The sequence below is a fragment of the Rhincodon typus genome, chromosome 22 (assembly GCF_021869965.1).
Source record: "Rhincodon typus isolate 14 chromosome 22, sRhiTyp1.1, whole genome shotgun sequence".
In the NCBI taxonomy this organism is placed as follows: domain Eukaryota; kingdom Metazoa; phylum Chordata; class Chondrichthyes; order Orectolobiformes; family Rhincodontidae; genus Rhincodon; species Rhincodon typus.
The window spans coordinates 36185764-36202971 of NC_063353.1; the positions used below are offsets into that span (position 1 = coordinate 36185764).

The window sequence follows — 17208 nt, forward strand, 5'->3', positions numbered from 1 at the left end:
GGTAATGAAACGTCTGTGAAACAAGAAATCAGCTCGGCAAGCCAACCAACCTCAATATCATCTCGTGTGCTTCCGGAGCTCTTGCCTCCATTACCAATTTACCAGAAAGTCATTCCACATGTTGACAACACACAAATGCAAATTGGAGTTCCTGTCATACATGGTATGGCAATTGGGGCCAAATAAATCCTTCCATAAACATGTCACAGTGAGTGAGGGAATTAAATTGGTCATGGCATGCAGTGCGATTAAAAATATCTGCACTCACGCACCAGAACGAAGTAAACACACTCATGAGTATATTGTGAGCCTCATCAACTGCCCCGTACATTGTTTCTCCCTCTCATACTAACAGAAGTCATCTTCTAACCAGAAGTGAGTAGTTCCTACAAATGAAGACATAAGCTCAAGTCACAAGTCATATCTCCAGTTCTGAGGAAGGGTCACCGGACCCGAAACATTAACTCTGTTTTCTCCTCCACAGATGCTGCCAGACCTGCTGAGCTTTTCCAGCAACTTTGTTTTTGTGTCTCAAGTCACAGGTCAGTCTGTCACTTCCTGAAAATGAATGTCATGGTCATTATAGTTCAGAAATGTATACATTTTTTAAACAAAATAATACTCAATGTAAACTCTAAAACAAAAGCAAAATACTATGGATGCTGGAGATCTGAAAACAGAAAGTGTTGGAGAATCTCAGCAGATCTAGCAGCACCTGTAAACAGAGTAAACGTTTCACGTCCAGTGTGTACCAAGCAAAAGTCATATTGGACTTGAAATGTTAACTCCGTTTCTCTCTCCACAGTTGCTGCTGAGTTTCTTCAGCACTTTGTTTTTACTATTTATGTATATACCCAGTTGGATCTGATGAAATATAAAGTCTGATCTCACTAGGCACCAAATTATTATGTACTGAATGAATTAATTCTCTGCCTTCCTAATATTACCTCAGTGCTTCCGTTTGCTCAGTAAGCAAGTTTGACTGCGGGCTCCCCATTCTAACATCTAGACTATTACAGGCTTTATCAAGCTATGATATCTTTAGTAGCTGAGTAAATATTTCCAGGGTGTCCTCATTATGTAAAAGAACCATAAACACTTCAACAGCAGCTGGACCATGAGCCACAGAGTAATTCAGTCCCACTGAAAAGACAGAATGTTTTATTTATTATTAGCGTTTAACCAAGCTTTCTGACAAATCACTGTTTGATGCAGTCCAGTACTCTGCTCTCTTCAAACAGCTGGCCTCTCAAATACATTAGAAATTTTTCTTTTGTTTCCCAATTCTAACATTGCCTGCCCTGCCAGACTTCAGCCTCTTTACTTCTGAACCATTAGCCATAATCTCATCATCTCAAAGATGACAAGATTTCTGTCCTTCCTGATCTCCAAAACCTCCGCGGAATGACAAGCTTTGTGTAGTTTGTCTGGTCCCATGCAAAACCCTGTGTCCCCATCATCCCAATATTCTAGTTCCCCTGTCACAATGAACTGAATTCATCTTGCAAGTTTGCATGAAAAAGATGATATTAGTTTGCCAGATTGTTTGACTATATAACATTGTCTGACTGTCCTTGATATTGGCTACAAGCCAACTGGGTATTTGGTTACTGGTGGAACTGCCCAGAATAAAATTCCCAGCTTGCTTTTCATTGCATGTTAACATTCTGTTGGGAGAATTTTAAGCCATAGATCTCTGTCCCACCGTCAGATTGTCTAAACCTCAATTTCTCTTATGCTCAGACCTCTTGCCCCATGGGACTCAGCAAACATCCTATCTGTGTGACTGCACCTTAAGTTTACTTTCTGTCCTCCAATGTTCCCACTTGTTGTTCAATATCTTCCTCCCTCTGAGACATTCTATTGAGCTGGTTGACCTCCAATCCTCATCTCAACCACTTCACTAATGAAGATCTGCCTCTTTGGGCTTTGCCTCAATGCTGACAGCAAACTTTCTTCTCTATTACCTCCTTGGAGTGATGAAACTTTAATAACACCAGGCAGTGAGTTGCCTCTCCTTATCTCTTCTATAATCTATCACCCTGTGATCGTCTCAAATCTTTGTTTTCCTCCAATTCTAGCCTCTATATATCACTTATTTTTATTTTTTGCATCATTGGCACCTTGCCCCAAGAACTAGAATGTAAACCTCACCACCTCTTTTCCTCCTTTAAGATACTCCTTTAAATCTAACACTTATTTTTAGCAAGTTTTAACTGCTTGTCCTAATTCATCCTTATGTGGCTCCATGTCAAATGTTTTTTTGAAGCCGTTCCTATGTCATAAATAGTGTATAAATGTAGGATGTTGTTTTGAGGGAGGGAACTGGCAACAAAAGATTTTGTTAGAAACATAATGAAACAGGACCAATAAGGTCAGAAACCCTGAACTATTTACTGTGGTCCGACTGTAAACATAGCCATCTGGATTCGCCATGATTTCCATGAAGATGTCCATTTTATTCAGCAATGATGTGATGGAGGGATCAATTCCATAATCAGTCGTGATCTAATGACACACAAAAACAGGAAGATAATTCATAATCAGATGCTTGGGTGTTTTTCACAATTTTGCTCAATTTTCCCCACTTGCAGAAATATTCTTGTTCCCTGCTTCAGCTGCTGTCCACTGCTTATCTCTTACAAAGACCAATATCCACCACATTCCCATTTTTGTCAGAACAATTGTGATCACTTAGTCCTTAAGGAATGCAATATAGGAATCAGATAAATTTGCACACGATTTGTGGGTTATTTTTGCGAAATTCACCAGATGGGAAATCCCAGTGACCAGGCAGAGAATGATTTTACACCTTAGCCAACATTGCCGTCCACTGACTTCACTGGAAACTAAAACTGGGCCAAGAGCGTGTAATTCAGTGTTGTTCACGGTCCAATTAGTTTCTCTGTGGGTGGGTTACATTGAAATTTGCCCCACTAGTTTATGAAATGTTTTCCTACCTTCTTTGCAATCCAGATTGCGACGGCAGGCGCTATCCATTCACGGCCATGGATACCACTGTCGATCCATATGGCAGGACGGTTACGTCCTGTGCTGAACTGTTTGAATGAAAGAAACAGCCCAATTAAAGACTTATTACCCCTGGACCGAGAGGCCTGGGTTCAAGTCCCACCTGTGCCAGAGGTGTGTAATGACATGTCTGAACAAGGTGTTTAGAAAAATAGGTTCAACAGAACAATAGAGAGTAAATGTCTAATGACAGATCAGCGCTGTTGGAGAATTAAGTAGATTATGTTAAGTAAAAGTTTAGATGCAACAGGTAGTGAAGCAACTTCTGTACATATACATTCTCGTATTAGCTCTTATTGTGCCGTGATTGCAGGAGACTTTGAGTGCTACAGAAAGTGACTGAGCGCTAATTTATGATAGTTGAATCGTGATAACCGACCCCCACTCCAGCAAAGTCATGCGTAAATAGTAGTGACTAACCTCAGCAGGAAACAAGTTAATATCTCACACATAAAGAATGTTGTGCACCCACTTTAGCCCTGTGATGAAAACCAACAAAAGATACACACACTGGAGCAGACATTCAATCTGGTCTTACTGAGACAAAAACAAGTTGCTGGAACAGCTTAGCAGGTCTGGCAGCATCTGTGAAGAGAAATCAGAATTAATGTTTTGGGTCCAGTGACCCTACCTGAAAACTGGGGAAGGGTCACCGGACCCAAAACATTAATTCTGATTTCTCTTCACAGATGCTACCAGACCTGCTGAGCTTTTCCAGCAGCTTCTGTTTTGCTTTCTGATTTACAGTATCTGCAGTTCTTTTGGTTTTTATTTGGTTTTACTGAGGTTGGCATAAGTAGTTAAAGGGATGTGTTGATGACTTCCTGAAGAATTTGCATGCTTAGCACATACACACTGCATATAAGTCATCAACCTTGTATTAGAGATACTGGATAAATGACAATAGCCTGGAATACCTCAACATAGGGAGATATGCGACATGTAACAATATTCTTGATGTAAGCCCAGCATTATGGCAGTTAGAACAGGGAAGCCTAAACCTGTAAAAACCAAAAGAATGCGGATGCTGTAAATCAGGAACAAAAACAGGAGTTGCTGAAAAAGTTCAGCAGATCTGGCAGCATCTGTAAAGAAAAAAATCAGAGTTAATGTTTCAGGTCCGGTGACCCTTCCTCAGAACTGATGGTAACTAGGATAAGAGATAACAAGGTGTAGAGCTGGATGAACACAGCAGGCCAAGCAGCATCAGAGGAGCAGGAAGGCTGACATTTTGGGCCTAGACCCTTCTTCAGAAATGGGGGAGGGGAAGGGGGTTCTGAAATAAATAGGGAGAGAGGGGGAGGCGGATAGAAGATGGATAGAGGAGAAGATAGGTGGAAAGGAGACAGACAGGTCAGAGAGGCCGGGATGGAGCCAGTAAAGGTGAGTGTAGGTGGGGAGTTAGGGAGGAGATAGGTCAGTCCAGGGAGGACGGACAGGTCAAGGGGGTGGGCTGAGGTTAGTAGGTAGGAGATGGGGGTGGGGCTTGAGGTGGGAGGAGGGGATAGGTGGGAGGAAGGACAGGTTAGGGAGGCGGGGACAAGCTGGGCTGGTTTTGGGATGCGCTAGGGTTGATTTTGAAGCTTGTGAAGTCCACATTGATACCATTGGGCTGCAGGGTTCCCAAGCAGAATTTGAGGTGCTGTTCCTGCAACCTTCGGGTGGCATCGTTGTGGCACTGCAGGAGGCCCAGGATGGACATGTTGTCTGAGGAATGGGAGGGGGAGTTGAAATGGTTCGCGACTGGGAGGTGCAGTTGTTTAGTGCGAACTGAGCGTAGGTGTTCAGCAAAGCAGTCCCCAAGCCTCCGCTTGGTTTCCCCGATATAGAGGAGGCCACAACGGGAACAGCGGATACAGTATACCACATTAGCAGATGTGCGGGTGAACATCTGCTTGATGTGGAAAGTCTCCTTAGGGCCTGGGATGGGGGTGAGGGGGGAGGTGTAGGGGTAGGTGTAGCACTTCCTGCGGTTGCAGGGAAAAGTGCCGGGTGTGGTGGAGCTGGAGAGGAGTGTGGAGCGGACAAGGGAGTCCCGGAGAGATTGGTCCCTCCGGAAAGCAGATAAGGGTGGGGAGGGAAAAATGTCTTTGGTGATGGGGTCGGATTGCAAATGGCGGAATTGTCGGAGGATGATGCATTGGATCCAGAGGTTGGTGGGGTGGTAAGTGAGGATGAGGGGGATTCTGTTTTGGTTGTTCTTGCGGGAAGGGGGTGTGAGGGATGAGTTGCGGGAAATGTGGGAGACATGGTCAAGGGCGTTCTTGACCACTGAGGGGGGCATGTTGCGGTCCTTGAAAAACGAGGACATCTGAGATGTACGGGAGTGGAATGCCTCATCCTGGGAGCGGATGTGGCGGAGGCGAAGGAATTGGGAATAGGGGATGGCATTTTTGCAGGAAGGTGGGTGGGAGGTTGGTTTACATGCAGAAGATAGGGAGAGGGAGGGGGTAGGGAGTAAACGACAGGTGGGGATAGAGCCCAAAGAGAGAAGAGCATTTGGATTGACAGAGGAGTTGATAACCATCTGGCTAGGAGGGTGAATAGCTGTTAATGGGAACTATTAGTGACTAACAATAGGTAGTGTGTATTGGCAGGCTATGTGATAATAAGGCCTGGTGTGCAGGGTATGTGATAATAAGGCCTAGTGTGTGGGGTAGTGGGCTAGGACATGCGAGAGGTCAGGCCCTAAAATTATTGAACTCGATATTGAGTCCACAGGGCTGCAGGGTCCCCAAGTGAAAAATGAGGTGTTGTTCTTCCAGCTTGCGCTGATCTTTGCCGGAACACTGCTGCAAGCCTGAGACAGAGATGTTGGCCAGGGAATAGGGTGGTGTGTTAAATTGGCAGGCAACAGGTAGCTGAGGGTCTTTTTTACGAGCAGAACGTAGATGTTCTGTGAGGCAGTCCCCCAGTCTATGCTTTGTTTCCCCAATGTACAGAAGACAATATTGTGAGCAGCAAATGCAGTAGACTATATTCTGGGAAGTGCAGGTAAAGTGCTGCTTCACCTGGAAGGTATGTTTGGGCACTTGGACACTGGAGAGGGAGGAGGTAAATGGGCAGGTGTTACACCTTCTCCAGTTGCAGGGGAAGGTGCCGTGGGGGTGTGTTGGGAGTGAAGGAAGCGTGGACGCACCCTGAGATCCACAGTAAGTGCCATGCGGCATGACATGCACACTCAGCCTTTCTCTCTAACAGCATCGCCACGCGCTGGCTCAGGGCTGCACCACTCTGCAGTTCCGCTTCATCCTCCAGCTCATTTGCCGTGCTAACAAGAAACTTTTTCTTTTCCTTTCAGGCATCAAGGGCCACAAGATTCAACAACTCAGAGATACCCATGGCCCTCTAAAACCTTCCTCTCCTCCCCTTCCCTCTGACTTCATCCCATCCCCCAACTCCACATCCTGTCAGGTATTCACCATCTCTCCTAACCTTCCGTTCTTTGATGCTGAACATTCTGTACTCAGCAAAGGCTTTATTCCTCTGCTTTATTCCTCTGCATCCCCGCCTTAACGAATTTCAGGCACGACGTGACATCGAACTCTTCCTCTGCCATCTTCGCCTCCGTGCTCATTTCTTTGGACAAGAGATGTCTCCCCATCCCACAGACTCCATCGCCCAGTTCCAACACTCTCCCTCCATCTGGACCCCTCCGTCTGGCCTTTTACCTGCACTCGATCTATTCGTTGAGAACTGTTGATGTGATATTGGTCACCTCAATTTCTCTGTCCCTCACCAAATTCCGTTTAACTCCCTCCAAACTGACTGCACTCCATGTGCTTGGATCTATCCCTGACTTTGTTATTAAGCCTGCCAATAAGGGTGGTGCTGTTGTAGTCTGGCATACTGACGTCTACATTGCAGAGGCTCAGCGCCAGCTCTCAAATACCTCCTCCTATCTTCGCCTGGACCATGACCCCATCATGACACATCAGGCCATTGTATCTGACCTCATTTTATCCAGTGATCTCTCCCCCACTGCCTCCAAATATAGTCCCCCAGCCCCGCACAACTTGCTTCTACGTCCTTCCAAAAATCCGCAAACAGGTCTGTCCAGGCAGATCCATTGTTTTAGCCTGCTCCTGCGCCTACCTTGACTCAGTCTTCTCCCCCCGGTCCAATTCCCTGCCCACATACATTCATGATTCCTCTGAAGCTTTTCGCCAGTTTCAAAATTTCCAGTTTGCAGGCTCCAGCTGCCTCCTCTTTACCATGGACGTGCAATGCCTTTGCACGCCCATTCTCCACCAGGAGGGTCTTAGGGCTCTCCGCTTCTTTCTGGAGCAAAGACCTGAACCGTCCCCACTTGCACCACCCTCCTCCGCTAGGCCGAACTCATCCTCACCCTCAACAACTTCTCTTTTAACTTTAACTCCACTCATTTTCTTCAGGTCAGAGGCGTGGCCAATGGGTACCTGCATGGGCCCCAGTTATGCCTGTCTCTTCATGAGGTTTGTGGAACATTCCTTGTTCCTGTCCTATTCTGGCCCCCACCCACAACTCTTTCTCCGATATATTGATGATAACATTGTTGCTGCTTCACTCTTTTGTCCGGAGTTGGAAAATTTAATTGATTTTGCTTCCAATTTCCACCCTGCCCTCACTTTCACCTGGTCTATCTCTGACTTCCTCCTTCCCTTCCTCAACATCTCAGTTTCCATTTCTGGGGATGGACTGGCCACTAATATCCACTATAAACCCACCGACTCCCACAGCTACCTGGACTATATATCCTTGCACCCTGCTTCCTGTAAAGACTCCATCCCATTCTCTCAGTTCCTCTGACTCTGTCGCATGTGTTCAGATGAGACCAACTTTGACAAGGGAGCCTCCGAAATGGCCACCTTCTTCCTCAACCAAGGATTCCCCAGCACCGTTGTCGACAGGGCCCTCAACCAGGTCTGACCCATCTCCCATACTTCCGCCCTCGCCCCCTGTCTTCCCTCCCATAACAGTAATAGGGTTCCCCTTGTCCTTATCAACCATCCCACCAGCATCCACATCCTGAAGATTATCAGCCGCCATTTCTGTCACCTCCAGTGAGATACCACCGCCAGACACATATTCCCCTCCCCTCCCCTGTCTGCCTTCCGAGGGACTGTTCCCTCTGGGACACCCTGGTCCACTCTCCTTTCACTCCCAACACAGCCCCGCGGCACCTTCCCCTGTAATCGGTGAAGGTGCAACATCTGCCCATTTACCTCCTCACTCCCTAGTATCCAAGGGCCCCAAACATACTTTCCAGGTGAAGCAACACTTCACCTGCCCTTCCCAGAATCTAGTCTACTGCATTTGCTGCTCATAATGTGGTCTCCCCTACATTGGGGAAGTGAAGCATAGACTGGGTAACTGCTTCACAGAACATCTACATTCTGCTCGCAAAAAAGACCCTGAGCTTCCAGTTGCCTGCCACTTTAACACACCACCTTGTTCCCTGGCCAACATCTCTGTCTCAGGCTTGCAGCAATGTTCCAACGAAGCTCAGCGCAAGCTGGAAGAACAGCACCTCATTTTCCGCTTGGAGACACTGTAGCCTTCCGGACTCAATATCGAGTTCAATAATTTTAGGGCCTGAACTCTCCCATGTCCTAGCCCCCTAACCCACACACCAGGCCTTGTTATCACATAGCCTGCCATTACACACTATCTATTGTTAGTCACTAACAATCCACATTAACAGCTATTCACCCTCCTAGCCAGATCATTATCAATTCCTTTGTCTATCCAGCTGTTCTTGTCTCTCTTTATGCTCTATCCCCATCTATTGTTTACTCTGTAACCCCGCTCTCTCCCTATCTTATGCATATAAACCCGACGTTTTGCTAGCTACCATCAGTTCTGAGGAAGGGTCACCGGACCTGAAACGTTAACTCTAATTTTTTCTTCACAGATGCTGCCAGACCTGCTGTGCTTTTCCAGCAGCTTCTGTTTAGGCCTGAACCTGTGCCTATCTATAATATTTTCTCTCGATTAAGAAACTTGTATATTGAGACAGAGTTCAACGTGCAGGACATTACGAATGTTAATGAGAACACAGAGGATACAATGTAAATAAATGAATTAGTGGTTATCTAATAACAGGTTAGTGCTTTAAAAATTCTCAGACTGTACATGGAAGATAAAACAGATTGAGTCAAGGAGCTTAATGGTTTTTCAGTTCTGCAAATAATAGTTTAGAGTTAGAGAGGGGTCAGTTCCACAGCTCTCACACTCCTGGAAGGCAGTAGAACTATCAGGAAGTCCACACAGCTGTACATACCCAGGCTTGGAAATGAGCACTGTGTGCCTGTGATTTGAATCTGGCCTGATTCCCCTGATAATACAGGTACCTGCAATTTATCATTTCAGTTCCGACTCAGTGAGGATGCAAAGAGGAGAAGGAACATAAAAAATGGCTTACTCAGACATTAAGAGCAAGAAGATAGCTCCAGTGGCACTGCTTATGGTAAAATTGATAAATAGGGAAGATGACTAGCTGCAATAAAGAGAGCTGCAGAATGCTAGAACTATACCATTCGACCAGACAATTTCCAATGACCTGTACTTGGACTGTCTAAGCTTTGAGTAACTACCTATTAAAACAAACAAAGTGAGAACATTCTGACAATTTTAGCTGAGTTTGAGGGCCAAATCTTCCTTCACTTTCTCTTGCTTGAACTTGGGTTGTATTGAAACAGAGAAGGTAAAATCAGCCACAGCAGTTTGCACCTTAAACTAGATTTTCCTTCCCGAACAGTGTACAATACTCCTGGATCAATTCTAACATGGGTTATGTGCTTCTTTTATTTCACTAATGTGCCTCAACTTCCAAGCTCAGAAGATAATCAACTGTCACTCCCACGCTTCCACCACTGCACCCCATCATCACACCACCCATTAGCGTGTAATTTAGAATGTGATCTTGTAAAGAAATAGTTGTTTATGGGATGTGGGCATTGTAGGCTTTCCTAATTGGCTTTGAGAAAGTGGTGGTGAGCGGCTTTCTTGAACTGTTGAAGTAGATACAGTGATACAGGAAGAGATACAGGAAACTGTCGTATGAATCCAATTATCAAGTATATGATTGAGGTTAACATTTTATGTTATTGAGTGACAATTAGTTATCAGCTGGGCACCAGCAAACTACGCTGAAACAGCATAAGCTTTTTGTGTGATGATGAGAAAATAAATGTCTTCAGTTTCTGACCAACCTTAAGGACATGAAGAGCTCGCCTTTGAGAACTTATACCAATTCTGATTCTTCGGACTAATTGCGGGTTTTCAGCAGCAAGATCCTTCAGCCATCTAAAAATCTGGGGAGAAACCAAAAATGGAGAATGTACATGACATATCAATGTATTCCTGAATTGTAACTTAAACCATGCAACAAGAAGTGTTCATAAGGTGCAAGGTTCTTGGGCCTTCCCTGGATGCGTTGATAAGGAATCTTTTCATAGAATGCTTTTCACAATGAAACCTTCTTCCTAATCTTTAGTTGGAGCATTACCCATAGATGAGGAGAGGTACGTACTTTCAAGGCAATGATACAACATGGTCCAACATTACCCTTAGGTCAGAGTTCCATTATAGAATCTGAACACTCAGAGTGTAAGTTCATGGCACCTTACCTTAGGCAGATGCACAAACCCACATTCACATGGTTCTTGGCTGCCGTCAGGTCCTGATGTTCACATTTAGTGATGCAACTGAATGTGGATAATGTAGTCAGCCAGCCTCTTATAAACCAGAGGCATCTGTAAAGATCATTGAATCATCCTGTGATCGAAGCAGGATGCTGAGTTTCAAGACAGCACGAATCAGAGACAGAGATGTGACCAGCACGATTCTCCCACCTGTGTAATAATTGAGTCAGTCACCCCATGGGAATGTGAGATTACTGAATCCACCCTTTAAATCCAAGTGAAAGGTCCATTTGTGCCATTTTCTCATGATGCACCACAAACCTTGTTCCCTGGCTACACCTCCATCCCTCTGCCTGGTCACTGCCTCAGGCTGAGGCAGACGACATGTTAAACACAGTGTCTGAGTTTAAGCTATTGACCCTGTAGTTTCAAATGTTGTATCCAAATGGCTAGCTTATCCTGCATGTCATGTGATCTAACCTTGCTAACCAATCTACCATGCAGAACCTTGTTGAAAGCCTTACTGAAGTCCATATAGACAACATCCACCACTCTGCCTTCATCAATCCTTCTTCGTCACTTCTTCAAAGAGTTATAGGCATGGATAGCCAAAGTCTTTTCCCCAGGGTAGGGAAGTCCAAAACTAGAGGGCATACGTTTAAATTGAAAGGGGAATGATTTAAAAGGGACCTAAGGGCAACTTTTTCATGCAGAGGGTGGTGCGTGTATGGAGTGAGCTGTGAGAAGAGGTGATGGAAGCTGGTACAATTACAACATTTAAATGGCATCTGGATGGTTATATGAATATGAAGGGTTTGGAGGGATATTAGCTAAATGCTGGCAAGTGGGATTAGATTAATTTAGGATATCTGGTCAGCATGAATGAGTTGGACCAAAGGATATGTTTCTGTACTGCACATCACTATGACTATGACTATGACTCTGTAACACAACAGGTAAAATTTTACAGGGGGCCCTGCCTGTGGGTTTGCAGGCTGGTGGTACCAGGGCATACAATTTCGCCAGTGGCCTTCCTGCCACCTTTCCACTTTCCCTAGACACTTTTGAAATTTTATGAGGCGTTGGGTGAGCACTAGGGCAGCCACCCCAAAAGGAGGCACCCAGTTGTAATTTTCAGGGCACCAGGAGAAAGTCAGGGATGAGAAAGGGCAGATCAAATTCCAGCAGGTTACCTTGTTTGGACCTCGGGCAAATAAGTGAAGTATCACCTTCATAGACAATCTTTCTGAATTTTTGGGCCCCACTCAAAGGTATTCCCCAACAATACCAGAGGTGAGGTGGGGTGGGGGTAGGTGGTGGTGTTACATTGGTGCCAATAACTGATATCAGGTTTCTAGAAGACCTACAGTGCTCAGATCAGGGGTAGATTGTTATTCTATGGTCAGGGGTGGGCCACTGTGTTTGGGTCTGGGGTGATGGGTCCAATTTGCTTGGGTCTGCGGGTAGTGGGATTACTGTGTTTAGGTCTGGAGGCAGTGCTGTTATGCTTGGGCAGAGAGGTTGGGCTGTGGGGCTGGTGCCAGAGCCAAAGTCAGGAGCAGCATGCTTGAAGACCCATGATTTATGCCCCTCCCCCTGCTTTATTGTAGTTTTTGCTGTGAAACTCCCAACACTTATCTGTACCTGTGTGCTCCTGACATTTAGAATCTGAGGATTGCCTGCATTTCCAGCAATGGCCACTGCTCCCAGGGGCACTGCATGAACTAGAGAGCTGTTGGTCAATCACATTGACTGGTCACTCTCTGAGGTATGACTTCCTCTTGAGTGAGGGTTGAAAATCCTATCTCCAGCTAATTAAAAGTCCTTAGGGCATTAAAAGGCCGTAGGCTGATTGACATTAGTGGGGAAACCTGAGCACCTGAAAAATCATGTTTTGTATTCTCTGCATAATCAAGACCACTCATTTTCACTTCCATAACAAGTGCTACTGAAATCCTCTTCCATGTCTTTCTTAGTTTCATGCTTCTAGCCTCATTAATTTGTCATATTCTAACTCTCAGCAAGTTCCCTTCACACATCAGTCCTGTGCTTGCTGATCTATTTTGGATTGCTAACCTGCAAAACCTTGATTTTAAAATTCTTCACCTTGTGTTCATTTTTCTCCATGGCTTTGCTCCTCCCTACCTTTGTGAATCTACTCCAATCCTACAAAATATCTCTGCCTTCATCCATTTCCCACTTCTTGTGCTTCTTCTAATTCCATAAACTCTGAAATTCCCTTCCTATGTGTATTTGCTTCTCTATCCAACTATTATTCTAAAAGACACTCCTTAAAATTTGCTACTTTGCCGCAAGGTTTTGGTCATCACTTCAATAGCTCTTTGTGACTTGGTCTTAGACTTTGTCACGTTTCTAGGAAATATCTAGGGATGTTCAACTATGTTAAAGATACTGTACAAAAATATATCTCATTTTTAATGAAACAAGTAGCAATGTAAATTATCAGGATAAACCTAGTAACATGAGAGAGAGAGAGATAGCAAGAACTGCAGATGCTGGAGTCAGAGACAACACAGTGTGGAGCTGGAGGAACACAGCAGGCCAGGCAGCATCAGGGGAGCAGGAAAGTTGATGCTTTGGGTCAGGACCCTTTTGCAGAACTTTCTGAAGAAGGGTCCTGAATCAAAATGTCAACTTTCCTGCTCCTCTGATGTTGCCTGGCCTGCTATGTTCCTCCAACTCCACACTGTTGTCTCAACATGAGAGAGAGATCTTTTGAAGGTAACAGCATAAGCTACACAGTATCTTACCTCCTTCAGTGTGTGGTAGGATCTATAATTAAAACTGTTGGTCCCATTTTGTCCCTGATCAGAACCCAACGTGCTTACATGCTGTTCATCCACCAAAGACTGAAAAGCAAGATTAGACAGTAATTCAGTTTCAAGAGCCATAAATCAGAAATATATCTGATAATATTCAAGTTTGTAAAGTATCCAATCTCAATTCAAAGCACTTTAGGCAATAAATTACTTGGTGCAGTCCAGTGACTGCTCTTATACAACATTTTGTATGTTACAAGCTGTGCACTCAGATCCTGTGTGGACCAGCTGGTGGGAGTATTCACTGACATCTTAAACCTCTCCTTACTATGATCTGAAGTTCCCACCTGCTTTAAGAAGATCACCATCATTCCAGTGCCAAAGTAAAATCATGCAATGTGCCTCAATGACTACAACTCCTTTGCTCTGACCTCCATAATTATGAAGTTCTTCGAGAGGTTAGTCATGGCTCACATCCACTCCAGCCTACCAAAATGCCTTGATCTCTTGCAATTTGTCTACCAGCACACCATCTCCAGCAGGTCTCCAGCAGACACCATCTTCCTGGCCCTACACTCATCTCTGGAACATCTGGATAACAATGATATCTACATCAGGCTCCTACTTATTGACTACAGTTCCATCTTCAGCACCATAATTCCAAACAAATGCAACTCCAAGCTCCAAGACCTAAATAACCCTTCTCTAACTGGATCCTCAACTTCATGACCCATAGACCGCAATCAGTAAGAACCGATGATAATACCTCCTCCACCATAATCCTCAATACCAGTGTCCTGCAAGGCTGCATACTCAGGCCCCTACTATATTCCTTAAAAACTCACGACTGTGACCAAGTTCAGCCACAATTCCATTTACAAGTTTGTGGATGACACCAACATTGTAGGTTGAATCTCCAGTGACAAAACAGAACACAGGAAAGAGATTGAGTGCTTAGCGGCATGGTGTAAAGATAACAATTTCTCCATTGAATGTCAGCAAAACGAAGGAGCTGGTCATTGACTTCAGGAAGTGGAGTGTAGGGCATGCCTAGCAATGGTGCTGAGGCAGATATTGCTGAGTGTCAAGTTCCTGGGAGTGACGATCACCAATAATCTTTCCTGGTCCACTCACATCAATATGATGGTCAAGAAAGCACAACAACGTCTCTACTTCCTCAGGAAGCTAAGGAAGTTTGGCATATCCACAAGGACTCTTACCAATTTTTATAGATGCACCATGGAAAGCATCCTGTCTGGATGCATCACAGCTTGGTATGGCAACTGCTCCTCCCAAGGCCACAAGAAACTACAGAGTCATGAATACAGCCCAGTCCATCACACAAACCAGCCTTCCGTCCGTTGACTCCATCTATACTTCCCGCTGCCTCAGGAAAGCAACCAACATAATCAAAGAACCGTCCCACCCCGGTTATTCGATCTTCCACCCTCTTCCGTCGGGCAGAAATAAAAGTTTGAATACACATATAAACTCATATTATAAGGGTTAAAACATATATCCATATCTATCTGTTAAAAATGTCACTTTTAAATTATAATTGCCTCTGTTGAGACAATATCTAGAATTTTTGGGATGTTTCCACTTTGGGATGTTCCCCTTCAAGCACAGAAATAGACCTGAAACATTAGCTCTGATTTCTCTACACAGATGCTGCCAGACCTGCTAAGCTTTTCCAGCAATTTCTGTTTTTGTTCTGATTTACAGCATCCACAGTTCTTTTGGTTTTTATTTAACTGTTGTAGCATGTTTTCCCATTCAGTCACAAACTGGCAATTCACACGGCAAGGCCTAGAAGTGTGAAATTTTCCCACATTTACCTGTAAGTTCTTGATCATGACAGAATATATGATACCATTAGACTCCAGGAAGGATTTGACAGTGCGGACATGCTTGCGAGGAACTCGGAGTTCAATTGGAAGGGAGATGCTTACAGGTTCTTTCCAGAAATCAAGCTGCAAAGGAGACAGAAATGGACATTTAACAGCAATATTTAGTAAATATCATATGAAGTATCATCAGCTTTGATAATACACTCGTTCCAGAGACTAAAGATTGAGTTCAAATCTCATTCCTGCACATTTATTTTAATGCATTTATTGTCCATCTGAAATTGCCCTGCAGAAGGTGCTGGTGAGCTGCCTTCTTCAACCAATCCAGTCCATTTGGTGTGCATGTACAGTGCTGTTACAAAGAAGCTTGATTCAGTGACAGTGAGGAAACAGCTTTCAGTGTAATGTAGTTCCAAGTCAAGACACTGTGGGACTTGGAGGGACTTGTACATTGTGGTGTTTCCTTCTGCTGCCCTCATTCTTTTAGGTGGTAGACACTGTGGGTTTGGAAGATGCCATCAAAGAAATCATGGCAAGTGATGGCAGTACATCTTATAGATGGTACATACTGCAGCCACTGTGAGCCAATAGTGGAGGAAATGGCTGTTTAAGGTGTGAATGGTTGCTGATCTAGCAGGCTGCAATGTCAAAGGTGCTGTTTCACATGAGATATTCTTTCTGAGTTGGTAGTAAAAGTTTCTATGGCTCTACTTTGAAGAGAAGCAGGGTGATAACCTCATGTCCTATTTATCCCTTAAGCAACCTCATTTGTGACAGAATACTGGTCATTTCTTCAGTTATGTTCCTGGAACTTGCTGTCTATAAATTGCAGCAGTGGGTTATTGTTTATAAAACACTTCAGGATGCCTATGGAAAAACATTTTTTTTACTGCAGGTTACTTCTCTGAGTAGCTCAGTGTCATAGTTCCAAAGCCCTATCAACCAGTTCCAGCAATGATACCAAACACTGATGGCTTAACTTCATTTTTTCAGTTGCCACAAAGCCTGATCCTCAAGCACAGAGAAGAGAATTTTTGAGAAACCTGAGTGAAGGGACTGCTTCAATAAAACTCCAAGAGTAGAAGAGACGGTCAGGTAAACAAGATAGATTGGAAATGTGACACCACGACTGCATTGTAAAAGGGTGTAGAGGGAAAGGAGGATTGGTTGAAATGGATGTCTACAGTCTTGGAGTCATCCCATATGCACATGTGTAATTATGAATGCCTGCCTCAAGACCCCAGGATCTCCAAATGATACAATGTCTTTGAGAAGAAAAATATCTTGGTTAAATAGGCAGTTACCTTCAGATAGTCCAATTCTGCCAGGGACTTCACCATAGCAAGCTGCTCCTGACTGTTGATGCGGAAACGCAACACTTGGTGACTACAGTGGATAAAAAGAAATGGAACTGTAAAACACATGCAAAAAAAGTCAAACAAAGTGGATGAGGAAGATGATGAGGCCCATTGAGCCTGCTCCATTTAGAAATATATTTAAATTAAATTTAACTTAGTTTTAAGAAAGAGATAGATAGAGTCTTGATTAGTAAGGAGCTCAAGGCTTATGTCGAGAAGCCCGGAGAATGGGGTTGAGAAACATATCAGCCATGATCGAATGGCGGAGCAGTCTTGATCAGCTGAATAGCCTAATTCTGCTCTTATATCTTATGGTCTAAAAAACAAGCTGAAAGGGGCAAAACTTTGGCCAATTCTGGAAAGCTTAAAATATTCTTCCCCGCCTCCTGGATGAACTCAGGAGAGTTTATAATCTGCAACATCAGATAACTGTAGTGTAATGCATTCTTGTGCATTAGGATGTAAGTAAAATATTTTCTGAATTCCTGAGAGAAGACAACAGTTATTCTTAGATAAGGCAGTGGCAGAGGTGCTGCAATCTCCAAGTAGGGGCAATCTAGTCAAA

The 17208-nt window shown here is 44.2% G+C and overlaps 1 protein-coding gene across 1 annotated transcript in view; it reads right to left on the reverse strand.

Moving 5' to 3' along the window:
• Positions 1-16690, reverse strand: part of LOC109917249 (carboxypeptidase A1-like) — a 28596-nt gene extending 11906 nt beyond the window's left edge. The window contains exons 1-6 of the mRNA XM_048610481.1: positions 16590-16690; positions 15274-15408; positions 13427-13525; positions 10224-10325; positions 2961-3059; positions 2398-2508 (exon numbers count right to left, since the gene is read on the reverse strand). Coding sequence (XP_048466438.1) covers positions 2398-2508; positions 2961-3059; positions 10224-10325; positions 13427-13525; positions 15274-15408; positions 16590-16625 — 582 coding nt within the window. The 5' untranslated portion in view covers positions 16626-16690. The remainder of the gene's footprint in view (positions 1-2397; positions 2509-2960; positions 3060-10223; positions 10326-13426; positions 13526-15273; positions 15409-16589) is intronic.
• Between the last annotated feature and the right edge of the window lie 518 nt (positions 16691-17208).